Source organism: Amyelois transitella, chromosome 27 (genome assembly GCF_032362555.1).
Source record: "Amyelois transitella isolate CPQ chromosome 27, ilAmyTran1.1, whole genome shotgun sequence".
NCBI classification, from domain to species: Eukaryota; Metazoa; Arthropoda; class Insecta; order Lepidoptera; family Pyralidae; genus Amyelois; species Amyelois transitella.
Window position 1 is genome coordinate 71,475 of NC_083530.1, and position 19,998 is coordinate 91,472.

At 42.5% G+C, this 19,998-nt stretch overlaps 1 protein-coding gene across 1 annotated transcript; it reads left to right on the forward strand.

Annotated features, from left to right (window-relative positions):
- The first annotated feature begins 62 nt into the window (after positions 1-62).
- LOC106137167 (RNA-binding protein 25) lies at positions 63-19,684 on the forward strand. The gene is made up of 19 exons (XM_013337951.2): positions 63-448; positions 1,579-1,720; positions 1,874-2,098; positions 2,356-2,514; positions 2,784-2,890; positions 7,427-7,596; positions 7,734-7,835; positions 8,220-8,297; positions 9,818-10,036; positions 10,331-10,493; positions 11,008-11,126; positions 12,232-12,394; positions 12,955-13,155; positions 13,432-13,500; positions 14,963-15,050; positions 15,480-15,563; positions 16,119-16,297; positions 16,670-16,926; positions 17,080-19,684. Exons 1-18 carry the CDS (start codon positions 371-373, stop codon positions 16,916-16,918), a joined length of 2,595 nt encoding a protein of 864 aa, XP_013193405.2. The 5' UTR covers positions 63-370; the 3' UTR covers positions 16,919-16,926; positions 17,080-19,684.
- Positions 19,685-19,998: the final 314 nt, after the last annotated feature.

Consider the following 19,998-nt stretch of genomic DNA (forward strand, 5'->3'; position numbering starts at 1 on the left):
GATTAATTATTAATAATAAGAAATGACACGACACAAAGCCGAAAAAAGCAACAAATTGGCAACGAGCACAAAAAAAGTAAAAATCCAAGATGGCCGCCCTGTAAAACAACATGGCAGTCTCTATCGTGGAATTCAGTTTTTTCTTGAAATAAATAATTATCGTTTGTTCTTTCTTGACTATAGCGTAAATGAATAGAAGAAATTAATTTAGATAATAACTAAAGTGATATTATATTTTTCCTAGATAGTGGAATATAACAGTTATCAAGTGATTTTCAACAAGTGAATAGACGCTACATTGTGGAGATACCTAATTTGTGAAAAGTGACAGCTTTAGATGAAATATAGGTGTTAGAAATTGGATTGGAGTATGTCGTACCCACCGCGGCCACCGATGGTGCCGTACGGGATCGCGCCCAGTGTTGTGACGATGCCAATGGCCACGCATGTAAGTCCTGTTAATTTTGCTCAAATAACCTTATTGTATGCCGACCAATACTGGCGTGATATCCGTCTGGTAGGGTCTCCCAAGAAAATAAAGCACTTTCTAACTGTACTTTGTCCACTGTTTGCACTTCTCCAAAGAATAGCTGGTTGAATTTCAGGTCATTTTCATCAGGTATTGGTTACTGATAAAATTATGTAAAAAGTTTTTTCATTTAGTGCTGTTTCCGGTGAAACCAATTCATATCTTTGTGCAGTAGTGAGTAGTAGTAGCAGAAAGTTGTGATAGGCGAAATAACAAATTACCATTCTCAAAGAGTTCATGCAGTTCAAAGGACAATAACACTCAAATCGTTTCTGAGCATGTAAATTTTACCTACATGCTGTTTTACTTGTCAAAGCCACCGGCCCATGGCTCCCGGGCACACGTCGTACATGATGATGAGAGGGAGACGGGATTTTTGGCATAGTTATTGACCAAACTGACTCCAGTTTTAGTGGATTGGCTTGGTTGTCTCTTGGTAACCAATACTTATAATTACTTTATTGCTTTAGCAGAATGGAAGAATAGAATAGAATCTTTATAAAAAGGTGTAGCTTAAAACATATTTTCTAGAATCAGCCATTAATTAATACAACAAATACATCACTAAATAAAATTATAATTTTGTTATGCCAAATAAACTGTTAATAGATTGTTTATTGAGGCTTTAATAACTTGGTGTGACTGTCAGCCTCATACGTCACTTCACAGGAAAAGCTGTCATCTCATAAAGAGTTTCACTTTTTGGGACACCACAGCTCTTCAGAACAAACAAATTGATTTTTGCCTTCAAGTTCACCATTGCCCAGATGAATACTAGGTAGAAGTTTGTTTCTTAGATCTCTAACTGGCCACATTCCAGCAAGACATGGAACACGTCTTCTGTTTGTTCTCAGTGAGGACTGTGGAGTGAATTTCTAAGAAACGGTTAATTCTTTATCCATTTCACACTCCTACTCAGTAGTCAGTTTGTTAGTGGTCAAATTAATTTTAAAACAGTGCATCAAAGTGTCATACAGTCTTACACTTTATATAGTAGGTAATGTTTTATTGCCGTTTGAGGTCTGCAATATGATTAACCCATTCTGCAGGTGATGGTAGGAGCGTACGGTGCAGGAACACGCGGCGCCCTGCTGCCCGCTCCGGCAGCCAACAAGGCAGTGATCTCTCGAGGACCAACCCGGAACAATGGGGCTAAGGACAGCGAGGGACCGCCTGTCACTGTCTTTATAGGTGAGTTGTTGCATACTGATTGTAATGTATGTAAGTCTTATAATAATAAATTTGATAATGCCTTATTGAAGAAGGGAGGTGACCATGTAAGTTGCACTTTTATATTTATTTAGGACATGTATTTAAATGATCTTTGTGTACACTTGTTCCCAGGCAACATAACCTCCCGAGCGCCCGAGCCGATGATCCGCGCGCTGCTGGGCGCGTGCGGGCCCGTGCTGTCGTGGAAGCGCGTGTCCACGTTCGGGTTCTGCGAGTTCGCGTCGCCCGAGGCGGCGCTGCGCTGCGTGCGGCTGCTGCACGACCGCCCGCTGGCCGACAAGAAGCTGCTGGCGCGCACCGACGGCAAGATGCAGGCGCTAGTGGATACTTACAAGAGTGGGTATCATTACAGTCACTAACATTCTTGTGTGAAAACCTGACTTATACAAACTTTGAGAAAGGGGATGTTAGAAAGACTAATGACAGGAGGATGTTGAGGATGGAAATAAGATGTTTATAAGTGCAGTGAAAAGGAGCCATTCACTGAGTGGCCCAACAACCGCACTGATGTTACAGGACAATGTCAAAGTGTATATAATGTTGGATAGTAGATGAATTAGAGTGAATGTGACGTGAGCGGGCATTGATTGCAGCGGAGCAGCGGTCGCGGCTGGGCAGCAGCGGCGCGGCGGACGCGGACTCGTACCTGGACGGGCGCCAGCGCGCGCTGGACGACGCGGCCGGCCGCAAGCTGGCGCAGATCATGCTGGACTACCAGCACGACATCAACAACTACGAGGCCAAGCAGAAAGGTTCGTGTTCCGAGCTATTGTCTGCTACACCTTCTGTCTAACATCTTTATGCATAGCTGAGAGCATTTTCGTACATGAGCCCTCGAACCTCAAACCATATAAATTACTAATATTGTAGGTGATGCATACAAATTTGCCTATTCAAAACTGAGTAAATTAAAAAAGCAAATAAACCATTTCCCTCTCTATTGTTTGTAATCAGAGATGCGCCGTCACTCTGACAGACAAAAATATGCTTTGAGACATAAATCTTAACAATTTTGTTGCAGAGGAAGCGATTTCGAAAACCGCTCGCGTGCTCGAGGAGGCGGATATTTCGGAAGAGAAGCGCGACGTCATCCACCGCGAGATCGGCAAGTTCCGGGAGAGCATGAAGGTAGGACCGCTCCCACCGCTCCCTCCACTCCCTCCACCGTCCTCGTGACGAGGCCGGGTACCAAATATGAGCAAACACTACACCTCGTTGTCTTAACAAGGCGGAGATGGCGTTGACATGTTGTTGGAAACTAAATCTATGTTACAGAACTTATTTATGTATGGGGTTTATTTATTTGATGTTAGAAAAAAAGAATATTTTATTTTAAATTATTTACTTCAATTAAAATTTGACAACTGAGTGGTCAAATTGGGTGAAAGTGCCACATGTTGAGTGAGCAAAGCTACTACATGTGGGAACGAAACTCCCAGGATTTTGGGTAACCTGGAGTTTATCTTCGCTCAACTAATGGTGATGTTATATATTAAATTATTATTTAAGATATCGGCCTCCCTCCGAACTACATGGTTTTTATACACTCTTTGTTGGTTTCACTTATTATTATGTTACAAAAATGACAGTACAGATTTTGAAATAGTTTTCTTATTGTACTTTATTTGTAAGTGTATTTATCAAAACAGCGCATCAGAGAGAATGTTACCATTTGTCCGGCAATTTCATTAATTTTTTACCATTCTTTGTTATTTTTAGCTATAAATTTCTTGATTTTCATGTTCTTAAAGATAGCTGAACAAATAGTAACTTCGATGAAGTATGTCACGGAACATGGTTTTTAATAAAAAGGTGAAAGCACATACGTCCTATCCAAATACATATCGGAACATGGAGTAACGATTTTATATTTCTAGGCTTTAAGTTTCTTGCTTTGCGGCGGAAATGTGTGTTATTGCCTTTACTGTTCTGTCATTGCATTTTGTCATTGAAAGTAATTAATCGGCCATGTGTATAAAGCGATAGAAATTATGATGAATGATAGATGTGCGTCAGATGTGTGGTAGACAACGATTTCTACTTAAAGCATTGCGCAAACTTTTTCTTACTTAAATTTTGGTTGTCGATAAGGATATGACCAAATGATTAAAAAAATATGAAATATATAAGTATAAGAACTATTTGAAACAACGTTGAGTCTCTAATTTTTTAATGCTAAATGTGAATCTATTTGTTCTCACTTCTATCAAATAACTTCACAGAGTTCTGACTGACACGATTTCTCGAAACGTTGACGTTTGTTCTCAAATACGTTCTCTTATTTTTTGTAAGAATATCTCTTGACCAGTAGACTAACATTTACCACGAAGTCTTATAGTTCTAGTAAAGTCATGCATGTAAAGTAGATATCGTGCGCAGCGTTTGAGGGCCGCGAGTGTGAGAGCCGTGTAGGCGGAGGGGCCGCGCCGGCGTCCACATTTGTAAGTTGTGGGCGCGCGGCCGCGCGCGGAAGATGTCGCCATTGTCTATTAATAAGCCTTTTGGTAGTTCGATGTTGCAATTCCCATTTACTATCGCAGATTTTATTAATATCTATTCAGGGAAATTTAGTAATAAAACATTTAGCTTGAATAGTGTTTCGCGGAACGCATATTAAAGCTTATTTAATTGCATAAGACATGTCATCATACTTACAAATGATGCGTTATAATTAAGAAATGTTTTTACTGGCATTGGTTCGCAAATAAAAAAACTATATAAAAAAATAATGTTAAATCCGGCCTGAAGGACCAGTTAATGGTCCTTCGAGCCTGACTGATCCATTAATAGTCAAAGAAAAATGTAAATTTATTAAGAAAACACATAGTAGTTCATGAATTGGTCAAGTTTACATTGGATGATAACGCTCGGTTAGAGTGACTCCTATTATAATTGACACAAAACTGTTATGCTAGAAAACGAATAAAATTAACTTCAAGTTACTCTCACTAAAAGATATTAAATCTAGAATGTACTAGTCATTGTAAAATTAGCTCGGCTAGATGCATCAAGGCGACAAACAATAGGTCTAAGCTATTCTAGAAAAATGCAAACACATCGGAACAAAATCTCTATTGTAAATGGCAACATCTCCCGTCACGCCAAGCAGCTCGTCCACCTCCGCACCATCACCATCACCAAGCGGCCGCCGCCAGAGTTCATCATCTTCGCCGGAGAGAGTGTGAGTAGAGAGTATCGGACCTGAGAGTAAGCCCGTGGTACCAGCAGGTGGCGCTTTTCAGGTCGCGGCGGCGGCGCGGGCGACGCGGCGCGGAGCCTGCGGCGGCGCAGAGGACCTTCGCGACGACACAAGTAATCACTGCGAGTATAACGTTACGACATATATCACTCGAGCGGTAGAATTAGCCCGCGATTTGATGATAGGTCATAATCCGAGTATAACGTTACATTATATGAGTTGTCGATGGATAAGTCTAAGCGAAAGCGTGACAGCCTTCGGTTGATTGATAGGTTTCAATTACAAAAAGAGATTAGAGGAGAATGTATATTCAGTTAGCTTGATACCAAAAGATATGACAATTATTAAGTGATATGAAGTATCCTTTAATAACGAATAAAAATTTTGAATTTGACTTGCCTAATTAATCAACCCTCAGCCAATTTACGAATTATATCAGTGCTCAGACAACTAAGTGAAGTAATCAATGCTCAGTTAGGTTAGCGAATAAATCAGTGCTCAGACTACTTACTGAAGTAATCAATGCTCAGTTAAGTGAGCGAATAAGTAGTTCTCAGACAACTTAGTGAGGTATTCAATGCTCAGTTAAAAGAGCAAATAAATAAGTGTTCAGGAAACTTAGTGAAACTATTAATACTCAGTTATATAACTAAATGTCCAGCTGAATTAGCCAATAAATAAACCTATGCTCGGTTAAAGTAGCGAATAAACGATTGCTCAGTTGACTTACCAAGTAAATATTAACATTTCGCGGTATTCATTAAATGCGCGACGTAAATCCTTGAATCCAAAATATCGGCGTGAAAATTAGTTAGGTGTATAATCGATATAAATCAATAGATCGAGTACAGTACTTCAATACGCGTTATAAATCTCTTTCGAATTGCTTTCAGTTGTAGGTTCGCATTATAATTCATTTATTCACTCTATGCTCTCAAGGAACAGAGCTTATATTATTTAAATTATTGTATGTTCGGCTTCCTGTTATGTATAAATGACTCGCTGTATTTACGTTCGAGTGTCAATTTGGTCTCGGTTGCTCGTCGAAAGCGTCTTAACTCCGCGACGGCCGGTCACCGTCTAGCCACGACTCGCAAGCGCCGCCAACTATACGCCGCCCCCACCTCCCCAACTTTGTAAGGGAATATATTACTGCTATAATGTTATGCTTGTAGGTCTGCGTATTCGATATTTAAACTTGTACGAATTTATGGCTGAACTGTGAACAAAATATAGGTTCAATAAAAAAAAACCAACGAAAGTGTTGGTAGACATCTTTCCTTTTGATACTGAAACTGTTAAGTAATAAAACACCTGCCCCCGCAGCATTCCACGCGTGACGATATTGTTATCGCAAAAAACTATCGCTGTTTCGTTTTTTATTATGATGTGAAACGGGACAACGATAGTTTTTCCCGCGAAGAAACTGCGCTGCGCGTGCCATGCTGGGGGCTGATGAAATTACTGCTGCTTTTGGTATTTCTGACAGCTGCCACAATATTTGTAAATTAATCGAAATGAAAAAAAATATAGTTGTGACTGTTACGAATACATAGTACTTTTACGAATATAACATATATTTGTGTATATTCCTTTCTCATCAGCCTGGCCTACTCCACCCGCACTAGCTTTTTGACATTTTTTTCTCTGATGTTTCTTTTACAGATCTTTTTCATTGGTAAGAGAAAAACTTGAGTGTTGCCTGTAACTTTCTCATCCTGGCGACAGGGTTAAAGGTCGTGACATTTAAGAACATCTAGTAAAGAAAAAGGTTTTGCTTTATAAGTAGGTACACCACTAACTTGAAAAAATATACTAATGGTAATTAATTATATTTTTTTGACTGCTGGAAATATAGTTTTGTATTGTTAGTTGCGACCTTTGACGCTGCCGTCGTAAACGCCGATCGCGGGCGTAGGTTGGGAGGCTGAACTAACCACATCCATACCATAGAGTTGTGACACACGCGCACACACTATTATATTGAACGTCAATTCAATTTCTTGTAAACATGTGTACAAAGGTTTTTTACAGTTTAAATAGACCGCGGTGCGTTTTAAAATACTTTTACTTAACTCTTTTAAGGGCTATGATGATGTAAATCAAGTAGTTACCACTACCATTAAAATTACTTGTTTATTTCGATACTCAGCCCTTAAGTGATATCTACTTGCTGTCTCCCGCAGCTCAGCCAGCATTTAACTTAAATTCCCATCTTGACACTTTTACGTGGGCATTTCCAGAAATAAGAAGCTTAAACGTTCTGTCAAATTCTGTGAGAAATATTAAATCGGTCCGTATTACATAACGTGTGTGTGTCGACTATACTGCGCAATGTGTGTTCGCGTGTGTCGCGTTGGAGCGTAGCGAGCGTGGCGTGGCGGCCGCCCGCGGCCATTATATCACAATAATAAATGTATCTTCAATGTATTTGTGGACGATCACTGACTCTGTCGTCACCGCAGGAGGAGGCGGACGTGGTGGTGAGGAGGAAGAAAGACGAGCGGCCCCCGGAGCGGGAGAGGGAGCGAGACAGGGAGCGAGAGAGGGAGCGAGAACGAGAACGAGAGCGAGACAGAGACAGGGATAAGGACAAGGACAAGGAAAAGGAGAGAAGGAAACGGAGCTCATCTAGGTGAGAGGCTGATATCATTTATATTTCTTCTTCCTCGTGCAAATTCTCTCTGGTCTTCTGGCGTGAGGACCTCTCTTTAATAATTTTTGTAATGGTTCCGACTGGAAGGTTTAATAATGTTGTTTACTTCTCCGTAGAGGCAAGGATCGCCGCGAGGAGCGCGACAAGGAGCGCGAGCGCGAAGACCGCGAGCGCGAGCGCGAGCGCGAGCTGCGCGAGAGGGAGCGCGAGCGCGAGAGGTGACTGTCTCACTCGCACACACACACACACCAACGACCTACTCAGTGTAAAACTGTCGTACTGTACAAATTATGTCAACACCATGTCAAAATGTTTATGATATTATGTAAAGTATGGATGACTTTTTGATCTGTGTCATCTGTGTAATGTGGCACGTAGGTGAGCACTTGTCACATTGTATGTTTCGTCTTCTATTTGTTACATAGATATAGCATCCACCGACAACACTTTTGTCTTAAGATTCTTTTAGAACCAAATATTAATGTTTAATACCTTTATTTCAGATAAATACGCTTATAATGAATGTTATTATCGCCAATGTTTGTCATTAACCGTTAAGTAATAAAAATAAATTATAATCATAATATCTATGTTTTGTACAGGGAAGTACGAGAGCGGGAAAGAGAAAGGGAGATTCGCGAACGCGAGCGGGAACGCGAGCGCGAGCGGGACAGGGAGAGGTGAGTGTACATATTGAATAGCTGTCATCTCATTTACTATTTTTGCTGACAGATCATTTGGTACTTTTGTCTACGAAAAAAAAATATTTTTGCTAACAGGACAGACAATATTAATTTATTAGTTATTTTTGTTAATAGAAACCGAATAAAGTCTAAGCCAACTGATTAAAGTACTGATGTGACCGAAGATAGTACCTAAGGGATAGAGAGTTTCAACTTCACTGTCAAAATCACTAGCTCTTATGAACCTTACTTCATGTACTTAGTACCGTAAAAATGCTAATTATTAATATATATGTATATGTAATATAATTAAATAGCTAATGATTGTACAGTGGCGTCAAGATATAGGTGTGGTACCTCGCCTTTATTATTGTTTCCCGGTGGCCCACGTTACCTTTGCGCCGAGTGTACGGGCGAGACTGAAAACATAAAATAAAAAATATATAGTGCATTAAGGTACTTTACTTTTAGTTAAATAGATCTCGGTCGAAACCTGCGGGTTGGCCATAAAATTAATCTAAAGGTATATTCCATTGATAAGGCGTGGTTAGTAAGTCGCCAGCGGCAGCGCTCGCATATCGTTATCGGACGCCATTTCTCCTAGGTTCATACAAATTGCGGATATCAATACAGAGTTTCAACGTTGGACATGCGTGGTGCCATTTATACAAATCTGAATAGAAAGGAACATGCTCTATGTTATACTCTGTGAAATACAAAAGTGCTGAAGTATTTTGGGAGGAGCTGTTTCCTGTGTATACATTTGTATACACTGTGCATGGGTGTTAAATTAAATTGATCGAGTCTTTTAGAACAAACTTTGTAAAACAAGATTCAAAGTGACACTTAAAGTAATAATTGATAGTCTTTAAAAGCTGTGAAATGTCGTTAGTAGTGTTACCATCGCTGTACCCGTACATCCGCACGCGGCACGAGATATACAGAGCCAAGCGGGACGCTTCGGGACTCCGGTAATTTTATAATTTGTACTCACATTGCGTTTTTTTTGAGCGTCGATTGAGCAATGGTAAAGATTGATTGAAAATCTTAAAGTGATCGGAAAGATTGCGATGTGTAATTTAGATTAAAATAAGATTCTTTCTAACGAAAAATTTCAGATCATTTTTAGTTTAGTTCGAGATAGTATTTACTTTCGCTCTCTGCCTCATCTTCGCGTATTTTAAGTTGCATTCTTCGCCACATGAGTGGAGGCCTGGGACCCGATTACATAGTATGTACAGCTCGTACTCTTATCTTGCAGAAAAACATGATCTTCTAAGGTTTGAGTTTTATGAACAAAGCATCATGTTTGCCAGCAGGCGACCTCGCTATTGCATTATTATGAGTGAGATAGCAAGAGATTTTATTTTTCGATTTTTAGTTTTAATAACGTCGTCATTTCTTTGAGTTTCATACGGCAGTAAGGTGCACTATTCTCGGCCGCCGAAAACTGCCGAGGCGACTTATGAAAGTGGTATTACTGTAATGAAATGATAACTCTATTGCCGTCGTTGCAGAGAGCGCGAACGCGAACGGGAGCGGGAGCGCACGCGCACGCGCTCGCGGTCGCGCGCGCGCTCGCGGGGGCGCTCGCGGGGGCGGTCGCGGGGGAGGTCGCGGGGGGGGTCGCGCGGCGAGGCGGAGTCGCGGCGCGAGAAGGAGGTGGAGGAGGAGGCGCGCGAGCGCAAGCGGCGCGAGAAGAAGGCGCGGGAGAAGGAGGCCGCCTACCAGGAGAGGTACGCCAACTCACTATCTATACATGTTGAGGAGAGAACGGACTGCTGTGCGGAGCGAGTCACTCCCTGCATACTTCTTCCACTTCATCCACATATTACATACATATATTCACGCTACAATACATATACCATACACTACCTACAATACATATACAATAATAGTAGTCTTCACCTGATCTTTCGTCACGACGCGTCTGAGGTGATCGAGTAATGTTTCTGTTGTAGTTTCCGCAACAGCGGAGCTCTACCAAATTATAAGGAAACTCAAACTTTATCAATCCCCATTCAATCCAGGTTACGCAACTGGGAGAGCCGCGAGCGCCGCAAAGCGAAGGAGTACGAGAAGGAGAAGGAGCGAGAGAGATGCCGCGAGGAGGAGAGGGAGAAGGAAGCCAAGCGGCTCAAGGAGTTCCTCGAGGACTACGACGACGAGAGGGACGACCATAAATATTATAAGGTGACATCATTACACCATACAGCTAAACGGGGTCTTTCAGTCTCGAGACGGTCTACCTCGTAAGGGAAAACGGACGTGATTATAAGTAGAATGTTTCTTTATCTTCTTGATTTCTTTGGCAAACAATAAAAGTAACCTTTTATAATTGATGGCAAACTAATATTTACAAAAAACAGGGGATCAAGAATTGACCCTTGTGGAATACCGTGTCTAATATTAAGTTTAATGCAAAGTAATTTTGGGATACAAGTTAATAACGCTTGAATTTTTTATAAAAGGCAAAATATTTACTATTATGAATTCAATAAAAACGAGTTTTATTTACGAGTGAGTATCAAGTGTACTGAAAAACACAATCAAATGCTTTCGTTAATTCTTCCAATCATAAAGATTGTAAATTAAAACTGGAGATATTCTTACGTCATTTATTTTGAAACATTTAATGTCTGTGTCAGAAGTGATAAGGGCATATTTTTCTTCTGCAATATTTGTTGACGTGGATGTCTGTTTTCAGGGCAAGGAGTTGCAGCGCCGCCTCGGGGCGCGCGTGCGCGAGGCGGAGAGCGACGCGCGCGAGCGGGAGCGCGAGCAGCGCGAGCTGTCGGAGCTCAGGCGGGCGGTGTTCGGCGCCAGGTCAGATGTGGTGTACAGGGTCAGATGTTGTGTACAGGGTCAGATGTTGTGTACGGGGTCAGATGTTGTGTACAGGGTCAGATGTTGTGTACAGGGTCAGATGTTGTATACAGGGTCAGATGTTGTGTACAGGGTCAGATGTTGTGTACGGGGTCAGATGTTGTGTACGGGGTCAGATGTTGTATACAGGGTCAGATGTTGTGTACAGGGTCAGATGTTGTGTACAGGGTCAGATGTTGTGTACAGGGTCAGATGTTGTGTACAGGGTCAGATGTTGTGTACAGGGTCAGATGTTGTATACAGTGCGCGAGGCGGAGAGCGACGCGCGCGAGCGGGAGCGCGAGCAGCGCGAGCTGTCGGAGCTCAGGCGGGCGGTGTTCGGCGCCAGGTCAGATGTTGTGTACAGGGTCAGATGTTGTGTACGGGGTCAGATGTTGTGTACAGGGTCAGATGTTGTGTACAGGGTCAGATGTTGTGTACAGGGTCAGATGTTGTGTACAGGGTCAGATGTTGTGTACAGGGTCAGATGTTGTGTACAGGGTCAGATGTTGTATACAGGGTCAGATGTTGTGTACAGGGTCAGATGTTGTGTACGGGGTCAGATGTTGTGTACGGGGTCAGATGTTGTATACAGGGTCAGATGTTGTGTACAGGGTCAGATGTTGTGTACAGGGTCAGATGTTGTGTACGGGGTCAGATGTTGTGTACGGGGTCAGATGTTGTATACAGGGTCAGATGTTGTGTACAGGGTCAGATGTTGTGTACAGGGTCAGATGTTGTGTACAGGGTCAGATGTTGTGTACAGGGTCAGATGTTGTGTACAGGGTCAGATGTTGTGTACAGGGTCAGATGTTGTGTACAGGGTCAGATGTTGTGTACAGGGTCAGATGTTGTATACAGGGTCAGATGTTGTGTACAGGGTCAGATGTTGTGTACAGGGACAAGTGACACCTATATTACACGTTTTGGTTAAACAATAGTAATAACGTTTCCTATTAGATAAGCTTTGTTTTGTATGCGTTGACTCTGGGTGAAATCTGCGACTTTCACCGCACCTTATTGATGTTATAGACCTTTTTCGTGAATAGTTTTTCGTTTATTTCAGACCGGCAGACGACCCAGCGGCCGCCGCGGCGTTCGAGCGAGCGAAGCAGTCGCACGAGGAGCAGTACAAACCCAAGCTGTTGGTGGACGTGAGCCTCCACTCCGCGCAGCAGCGGGAGCGGGAGCGCGAGCGGGCGCGGGAGCGGCAGCGGGCTAGAGACGAGGTGACGTATCTCTTGCGGGGTAGACAGAGTGGAGCACTCACACTCACTGTCACTCTCACTGTCACTCACTGTCACCCACTGTCACTCACCGTCACTCGCACCTACTGTCACTCACTGTCACTATCTGTCACTCTCACTCACTATCACTATCTGTCACTCTCACTCTCACAGTCACTGTCATTCTCATTGTCACTCACTCAATCTTACTTTCACTGTCACTCACTCTCATTGTCACCCACTGTCACTCATTGTCACTCTCACTCACTCACTATCACTCACTGCCACTATCTGTCACACTCACTCACTGTCACTATCTGTCACTCTTACTCACTCTCACAGTCACACATACTGTCTGTTTTTTAAGTTGTGTTTTCACTAGAGATGTTTGAATATTGTTGAAGTCGACCGATCATGGTTCTACCAACCTGGGCATCGTCACCGAATCAAGTTCGGAGTGCGCCGCTGTCGCGTTTGCCCTCCTTTTTGATACGTTACAAATGTTATAAGTCGTGTGTTATTGACTCCCCTACCGGTGTGTGAGCGTGTGGTTCCCGTCGCAGGCGCGCACGCGCGCGGAGCGCTCGCGCTCGCGCTACCTGCGGCTGGCGGCGTCGCGCGAGCTGCCGGCCGCCGCCTCGCCCATCCAGTCCGACTCGCCCTCGCCGCCCACGCCGCCCGCCGCCTCGCCGCCCGCCTCGCCGCCGCCCGCCCCGCCCGCCGCGCACCGCCACCACCGGCACAGGCATCGCCGCCAGAGGGAGGTCAGTGCACACAACTGCCACTTCACGGTCAATTACCGCGACATTGCAATAGTACAAATATGCGACTACTCTATCAATGACGCTCCTCGTATACGAAAACATTTTATAATATGAAAGTTTTGCCTACTACTTATGTATAGGTTGAACAGCCAAGGTGTCGCAACACATCGCTGTCTTACACCTTGCTCAGTACACTATCAGTCATATTTATTATGTATGTTTCCATGACTTTTGTTTGAGAAAATGATTAAAATTGTATTTTTATCCGTGTATTAGAGTTCGGAAGGCGGCACCACCCCCCCGCGACCGCCTTCTCCGGAGATGAAAGAGCGGCAACACAGACATGTGAGTACATTGTCCATTATTATAATACCGTTTAAAATAATGCTAACTTTAAATGTCAGCCAAATTGGTTTGACTTACGTTGGACTAAAATAATTATTGCAAACTAACTAGTTCTAGTTAAAGTTTGGTAATAAACTTAATATATACTGCAATCCTGCTCACTTTATAACTTCATTCTTCAGGTTTCATTCACTTCTCTTTTAAAATATGCTTTATGAAAATTTTAGTTGTACAAGTTCCGACTTTTAAAGAGCCATATTGGCTAAAACTAGCTCAATTTTAATGAAGAGACATAATTTTGTACTATTTTCATTGACGTTCAGCAAAGTTGATGTGATTCATGATCAGGATATTTGGCTGGTATTTAACAAGCCACCGCGTATAATACATCCATAATAACGAAAATAATAAATGCTTTTGCTCAAGGCTTCGCTTATGTGGTTCCCCACAAGTTTTTATAAACATTCGTATTTACAAAGTCATTGTTACTGTCTATATGCAAAAATTCAGTGGGATCTATAGATTCATTTTGGCTTCTCATAAGAGAATTTTATTTTTGTGATCATCATGTTAACATACATGAAAATAGCAATAATTTTAATGTGTAACATCTCTCCTCTCGCTCCCCGCAACCTGCGAGTGCCGCGAGAAGGCACGGAAGTGTGTGGTAGGAAGCCGGGTAAGTTGGCATGCTTTTGACTTTATATCTCGTAGTCATTTCAGTTGCGGTTATGATTGCCTGCCGAGATAACTTATATGTTTCTAGCTATTGTCCGGAATAACGGAATTACTTTTTGTAGCACACTAAACGCCTCAAAATACCCTTTTTTGTTTGTCTCAACTGACTTAAGATCATGAAATTATCATAAGTTTTGGCTTTAAAACCTAAATTCTTGTTCTCGTGGGAATTTTGGGATATCCACTTTAACTGAGGAAAAAAAGCTAAATACCAAATTTCAGTTTCCTACAACCAAAAGTTTCTGCTAGGCGGCGTCAGTACCTTTTATATTGACGTACCTGAGAGCATGTGTTGTTGGTGAGATGTTAGATGTTACACATCGTACGCTTGCTCTTGTTTTTACAAGTTGATGTTGTCTCTAGTTATTTATGCTTTATTTTTTTTCCTAGATTTCATCTTTCATTTACGGATATAAATGAAGAATCTTAGCGTTCCCTTAGTGTTAAAATCTTTACTCTTGATAAGGTCACGAAAGTCAAACGACTGTCACTTAACAGTTTTAGACATTATGTTATTTAAGTCTCGTCTTCTTCGTTTGTCAACATGATAAATGTGACACTGAGCACGAAAGATGTAACACCTATATTGTACATACATATATTTACGTCCATATCCCTTGCGGGGTAGACAGAGCCAACAGTCCCAAAAAGACTGATAGACCGCTTTCAGGTGATTAGGATATATTAATAATAAATTAATGTGTGTGTGTGTCTGTGTGATCAGAGCGCGGGCACAGAAGCGAGCACGCCGGCGTCCAGCTCGCCCATCACCATCAGCTTCAAGAACAGCCTCGCCGCGGACAACAACAACGGTCAGTCGCACTGTCCTATTGCAGTAAGATAGTAGGTCGCTGTAGAAGTTAATGCCAACTGGCACGTTATTGCTAATGATTTCAAAGTGTAAGGCAACACTTGGTCCCTGATTCTATTGGCATGTTTTACAAATACCTGTTTAAGTTCACAAATTCAAACATAACTATTCTTTTTTATAAATATCTTTATATAAAACATGTATGTATGTAATAATTATCCAAGAAAAAATTGAAGCAAATCTCTTCAACGCAGTGAAACTGATTTTCATTGGAAAAGAAACAAAGCTACTGATTTTAGTGTGAAACCAGACGAGCGTAATTTTTACTGTGTACCAAATTTCGTCACAATTGGTAGAACAGTTTTTGAGTTTATTCGTTACAAACATACAAAATTTCAAATCGTTTTGATGTTTTTGTGGTCCCCCGCAGAGGAGGCGGGCATCGCGCGGCGCGCGCACGCCGCCTTCGCGGACGACGAGCCCGACGGCAGCCCCGCGCCGCCCCCGCCCGCCGGTAACTACTGCCGCACTCGCTCTCACGCTCACACTCACTGTCACTCTCGCTCTCACTGTCACTCGCGCTCTCACTCTCACTCTCACACTCACACTCACTGCCACTCTCACACTCACACTCACTGCCACTCACTCACACTCACTGTCACTCTCACTCTCACACTCACTGTCACTCGCTCTCACTCTCACACTCACTGTCACTCACTCACACTCACTGTCACTCACACTCACTGTCACTCTCACACTCACTGTCACTCACTCACACTCACTGTCACTCTCACTGTCACACTCACTGTCACTCGCTCACACTCACTGTCACTCTCACTCTCACACTCACTGTCACTCTCGCTGTCACTTTTACTCTCACTCACTCTCACTACGTACGTTCGCTTTGGCTTTCCCCTTCCAACGTCATTCAAACTCTGTATATTCATTTAGTTAACATTTTTTATTCATCCTCTCCACTTGACCAAACATTTTTATCACTTACCTTCGTTGTTGTTTGTATTTTACTTTTGTAACATTAAGGTTATATAATCAACAAAATATTGTACAGCTAAAGACAAGAAAGAAAAGGATAAAGAGCGCAAAGAAAAAGAAGAGAAGAGCAAGCGCGGCACCCCGCCGCCGCCCGGCGAGCGCGGCGACGACAAGCGGCGGCAGGTGAAGTCGCTCATCGACCGGATCCCCACGCAGAAGGGGCTGCTGTTCCAGTACAAGCTCGACACCGACCAGGTAGCTGTCTCAGCGCCGTCTACACATTCATTTAGTTCAATAACACAAATAAATAGTGTCACAAAAAATATTACTGACAAGGTACACATACCTATAACGAACACAAACTATTTGCTTACGGGGAGGTTTGTTAGGTTATCTTGTGATTTCAACTTTCGAGAGCACGTTAAACGAGCGCGTCAATAAAATTACCATTTTGGACCTATCACGCCTACTATGCAGTTAATAATTAATTACAATTCATTGAAGATTTTTCGTATGGTTGAATGGCTGTGGTGACGGTTAAATAATAATATCTGTCCTGGTGGGAGATCTCTGGTGGGTGTTGAGGCCAACACAGTCATGGTCCAGTCAATGGTACCGCGTTTGCAGATCGACAGCGCGCTGATGGAGAAGCGCATCCGGCCGTGGATCAACAAGAAGATCGTGGAGTACATCGGCGAGCCCGAGCCCACGCTGGTGGACTTCATCTGCAGCAAGGTGGTGGCGGGCGCGGCGCCGCAGGGCATCCTGGACGACGTGCAGATGGTGCTGGACGACGAGGCCGAGGTGTTCGTGGTCAAGATGTGGCGCCTGCTCATCTACGAGCTGGAGGCCAAGCGGCGCGGCCTGCACAAGTGACCGGCCCGGTTTGTACTGACAAGTTAAATTATTAATCACGAACTAGTAAAAGTACCTGGTTGACCGAGCTTCGCTCGGTTTTTTGTTTTTGGTAGAAAGTTATAAAAATATTATTTTAAATTTGTTCTTTTTGATAATATTTTATCATCTTCTCCGCACAGGAACTCGCCCCCCCTCGCCCCGTCTCCCCCCCGCCCCCCGCGGCGCCCCGTGCAGTACGTGTACGGCGAGTACCCGCACTGAGCTCGCGGGAACACTACTAAATAACCTTCGATCAACTACATACATACTACATTCACAGACAACAGCTAATCGAACACAAATTGATTTTAACATGTAATAAATCCTTAAATATAAAACCTGTTCATTGTGAAAGAGCAGAGTTTTATAAGAATTGTGTGCTTCATCGTAATGTATTAAGATCCATTTTTTAACGGACGGGTTTCTGACACTTGTAGCGAGATTGTACATGTGTTGTAGAGCACGTCGCTGTCTATGACGACACGCCACCCGACACGGCAGGAGGGACGTGTCTCCCCTCGTTGTCACGCGACACGAACATGTTACGCTCTCACCGCGACTTACCACGAAAATAGTAAAAAAAAAATACACACTTCAAAAACTGTTGTCTTTGAAAAATTGTTATTTTTGTATATTGACATTATACGGTGTTAGATTTATACATATTTCCAGTAACGTTGAAACATTTGAAACGTGATGGTGTCCGTGAAGTGGACTGAGCTTTCTGTAAATAGATAAAGTTAGTGTGTCTACTCGTAGACTTGTTGAAATGTCTGTACGCGACGCAGAGTCAGGCGCTTGCAGAGTTGAATGATTTGTTTGTTCACCGGTCAATCTACTGCCAGTCTTGTACGGAGACCTCGTGAATTATAATTACAATAGATATAAATGTAAACTAGGACGTAAGCGCTTGATGTTGATTGAATGGCGGCGGACGTGGCGCTCACTTCGATTTTGTAAATAGCCCTACTTACTATATACAGTTAGAAACTGGAAACAGTGAGTTTGTCTTGCTCGCTGATGTTTATGTTGTACGTATGATTTGACATGTAAGAAACGCACTATAATATTGCGTTCATGTAAAGTTAGCGTAGATCGAATGAGACTAAATTTATTGTACAGAAATTTTTACGAAATATCTGAAATGCCACGATTGTTGTAAATCAATTTCAGACTCTAATGATTTGAAGCGTTGCTCTCCTGCGGTCTGCGCTAATGTATAAATATATAATAAGTTAGAACTGTGACGTGTATCATACACTCCTTGTATTGTCTTCCGGGCGATAACATTTCTTCACAAAAAGGTTCGTGTTTTGTACGAATTCTATGCAAAATCTTTTTGTGTACATGTCAATATTATTTTATAAATAGGATAGGATGGAAATTCAATATAAACTGCTGCGACCCTGGCCCACCGGCACCGGCCTGTAAGTAGCATTTTTTTATCGAATTTGTGTGCGCTCTTGGAGGAAGCCTCTGTAAAAAGTTCTTTTTATACCATATTTTTGTACGTCGACATTTACGCCCACACTGTATCCGTTTGATAATGTAATAAAATAGCATATATTTATTGCTGATGTAAATTGTTTAAACATGCAGAGATATTGTTGTTAATTTAAAAATAATCCAGCGTCAACGAAAGTCGAGGGAAATGTGACATACAAATAAAATATACATTTCTGTGCAAACAATGTTGTTGTATCTGTGACCCCGGGCGGCGCTCGCGCTCCGGGTATCACAACCTCGTGTTTATTGCAAGTGTGTCCTGTCTTCTCTCGGCCTGCGTTGATTCGCTATTACGATAAATTTACTCAATACAATGAGCCGCATATAAATATAGGTACACTTACTATACAATACTTTTATTTGTGACTCGCTGCAGAAAGATTATGAATTTTATAGAAATTCGCAGTTAACGAAGTATTGGAAGTCTTGAAAGTTTTTTAAATTGTAACGTGTCATCAGTCATCACAAAAAATTATCAAGTAATTCGTCGCCATACGTGTCTAACTGGCGCTGGAAACTAGGGAGCTAAAACCACCGTTCAGAAATAGCTAGTTATGGCGTTGTGTTGCGGTGACATTTAAAATGAAACTGCAGCGTCCTAGAGAGATGTAATTCCAACCGGAGCTGGAATACTGACCAGAATACGAGTGCGAGTGAACAAGGACGAGAACTAGTGCTGTTGGAGGTGATAGACGACATTGCAACAGTTTGATGCTGTGACTTGTGCTTGGCCTGCTTGTTATGTTTGACCGAAATAAGTTTATTTGTTTATTGTAAATTAATCTTCTTGAAATTTTGTATAAGTACATATTATAATATAGCCTGGAGAAGAACATACATACATAAAATTCACTTCACTCTTACTCGAAGGGGTAGGCAGGGTGAAGCATGATATTTGGAATAACATTTACCGCCAAATGTTACAGATTTTTATTCGTAATTGTTAGTGCTAGATATACTCGCATCAGCCTGCTACCGGACGGAATTATAAGTGCGTGCCAAATCTGTAGAAGTCTGTGGGAGAACTAGTCTCCAGGTCAATGTGCGCGCCAGTGCCTGCGCTCGTCTATCACCTTCCTTGCTGATTGTACATTGTAAATTATTTGACTAGTGACGTGGGCGCGCGCGCGTGTGTGTGTGTGAGCGAGAGGGCGAATGTGTTGGAGTGAGAGGCAGCCGTCGCCGATGTTATTATGTTAAGTTTAATTACCTCCTAGCGATAATATAATATTGTCAGAAGTTGGTTCTTTCATTTATTTCATTGATTCCCAACATAGTACAACATGTCAGATTCTCATCACGCCTGAAGTAAAAAGGTCTGGTCGAATTGTTTGGCAAAAAGCTATAAATAAAACAAGTTGTCGGCCAACAAGGTTCTCATTTCACTCGCAGCCGAGCACCGACTTCTTGCAGCAGTTGCAGCACCGCGGCAGCACCCGCTTGGGCTTCTTGGTGTGGCCGAAGTGGCGGTGTCCGCGCAGCCCCTCCGCGTGCGCCTTCACGTAGATCTTGCCCTTGCTGTCGTACTTGGGGCCCTCGGGGTGCAGCACGGA

Bases quoted from the DNA above. Each gene is read 5' to 3' on its own strand.
- LOC106137167 (XM_013337951.2), top strand. From the start codon at position 371: ATGTCGTACCCACCGCGGCCACCGATGGTGCCGTACGGGATCGCGCCC. The intron at 2,099-2,355 runs GTGGGTATCATT...CATTGATTGCAG, and splicing joins GCTAGTGGATACTTACAAGA to CGGAGCAGCGGTCGCGGCTG. The intron at 7,597-7,733 runs GTGAGAGGCTGA...ACTTCTCCGTAG, and splicing joins AGGAAACGGAGCTCATCTAG to AGGCAAGGATCGCCGCGAGG.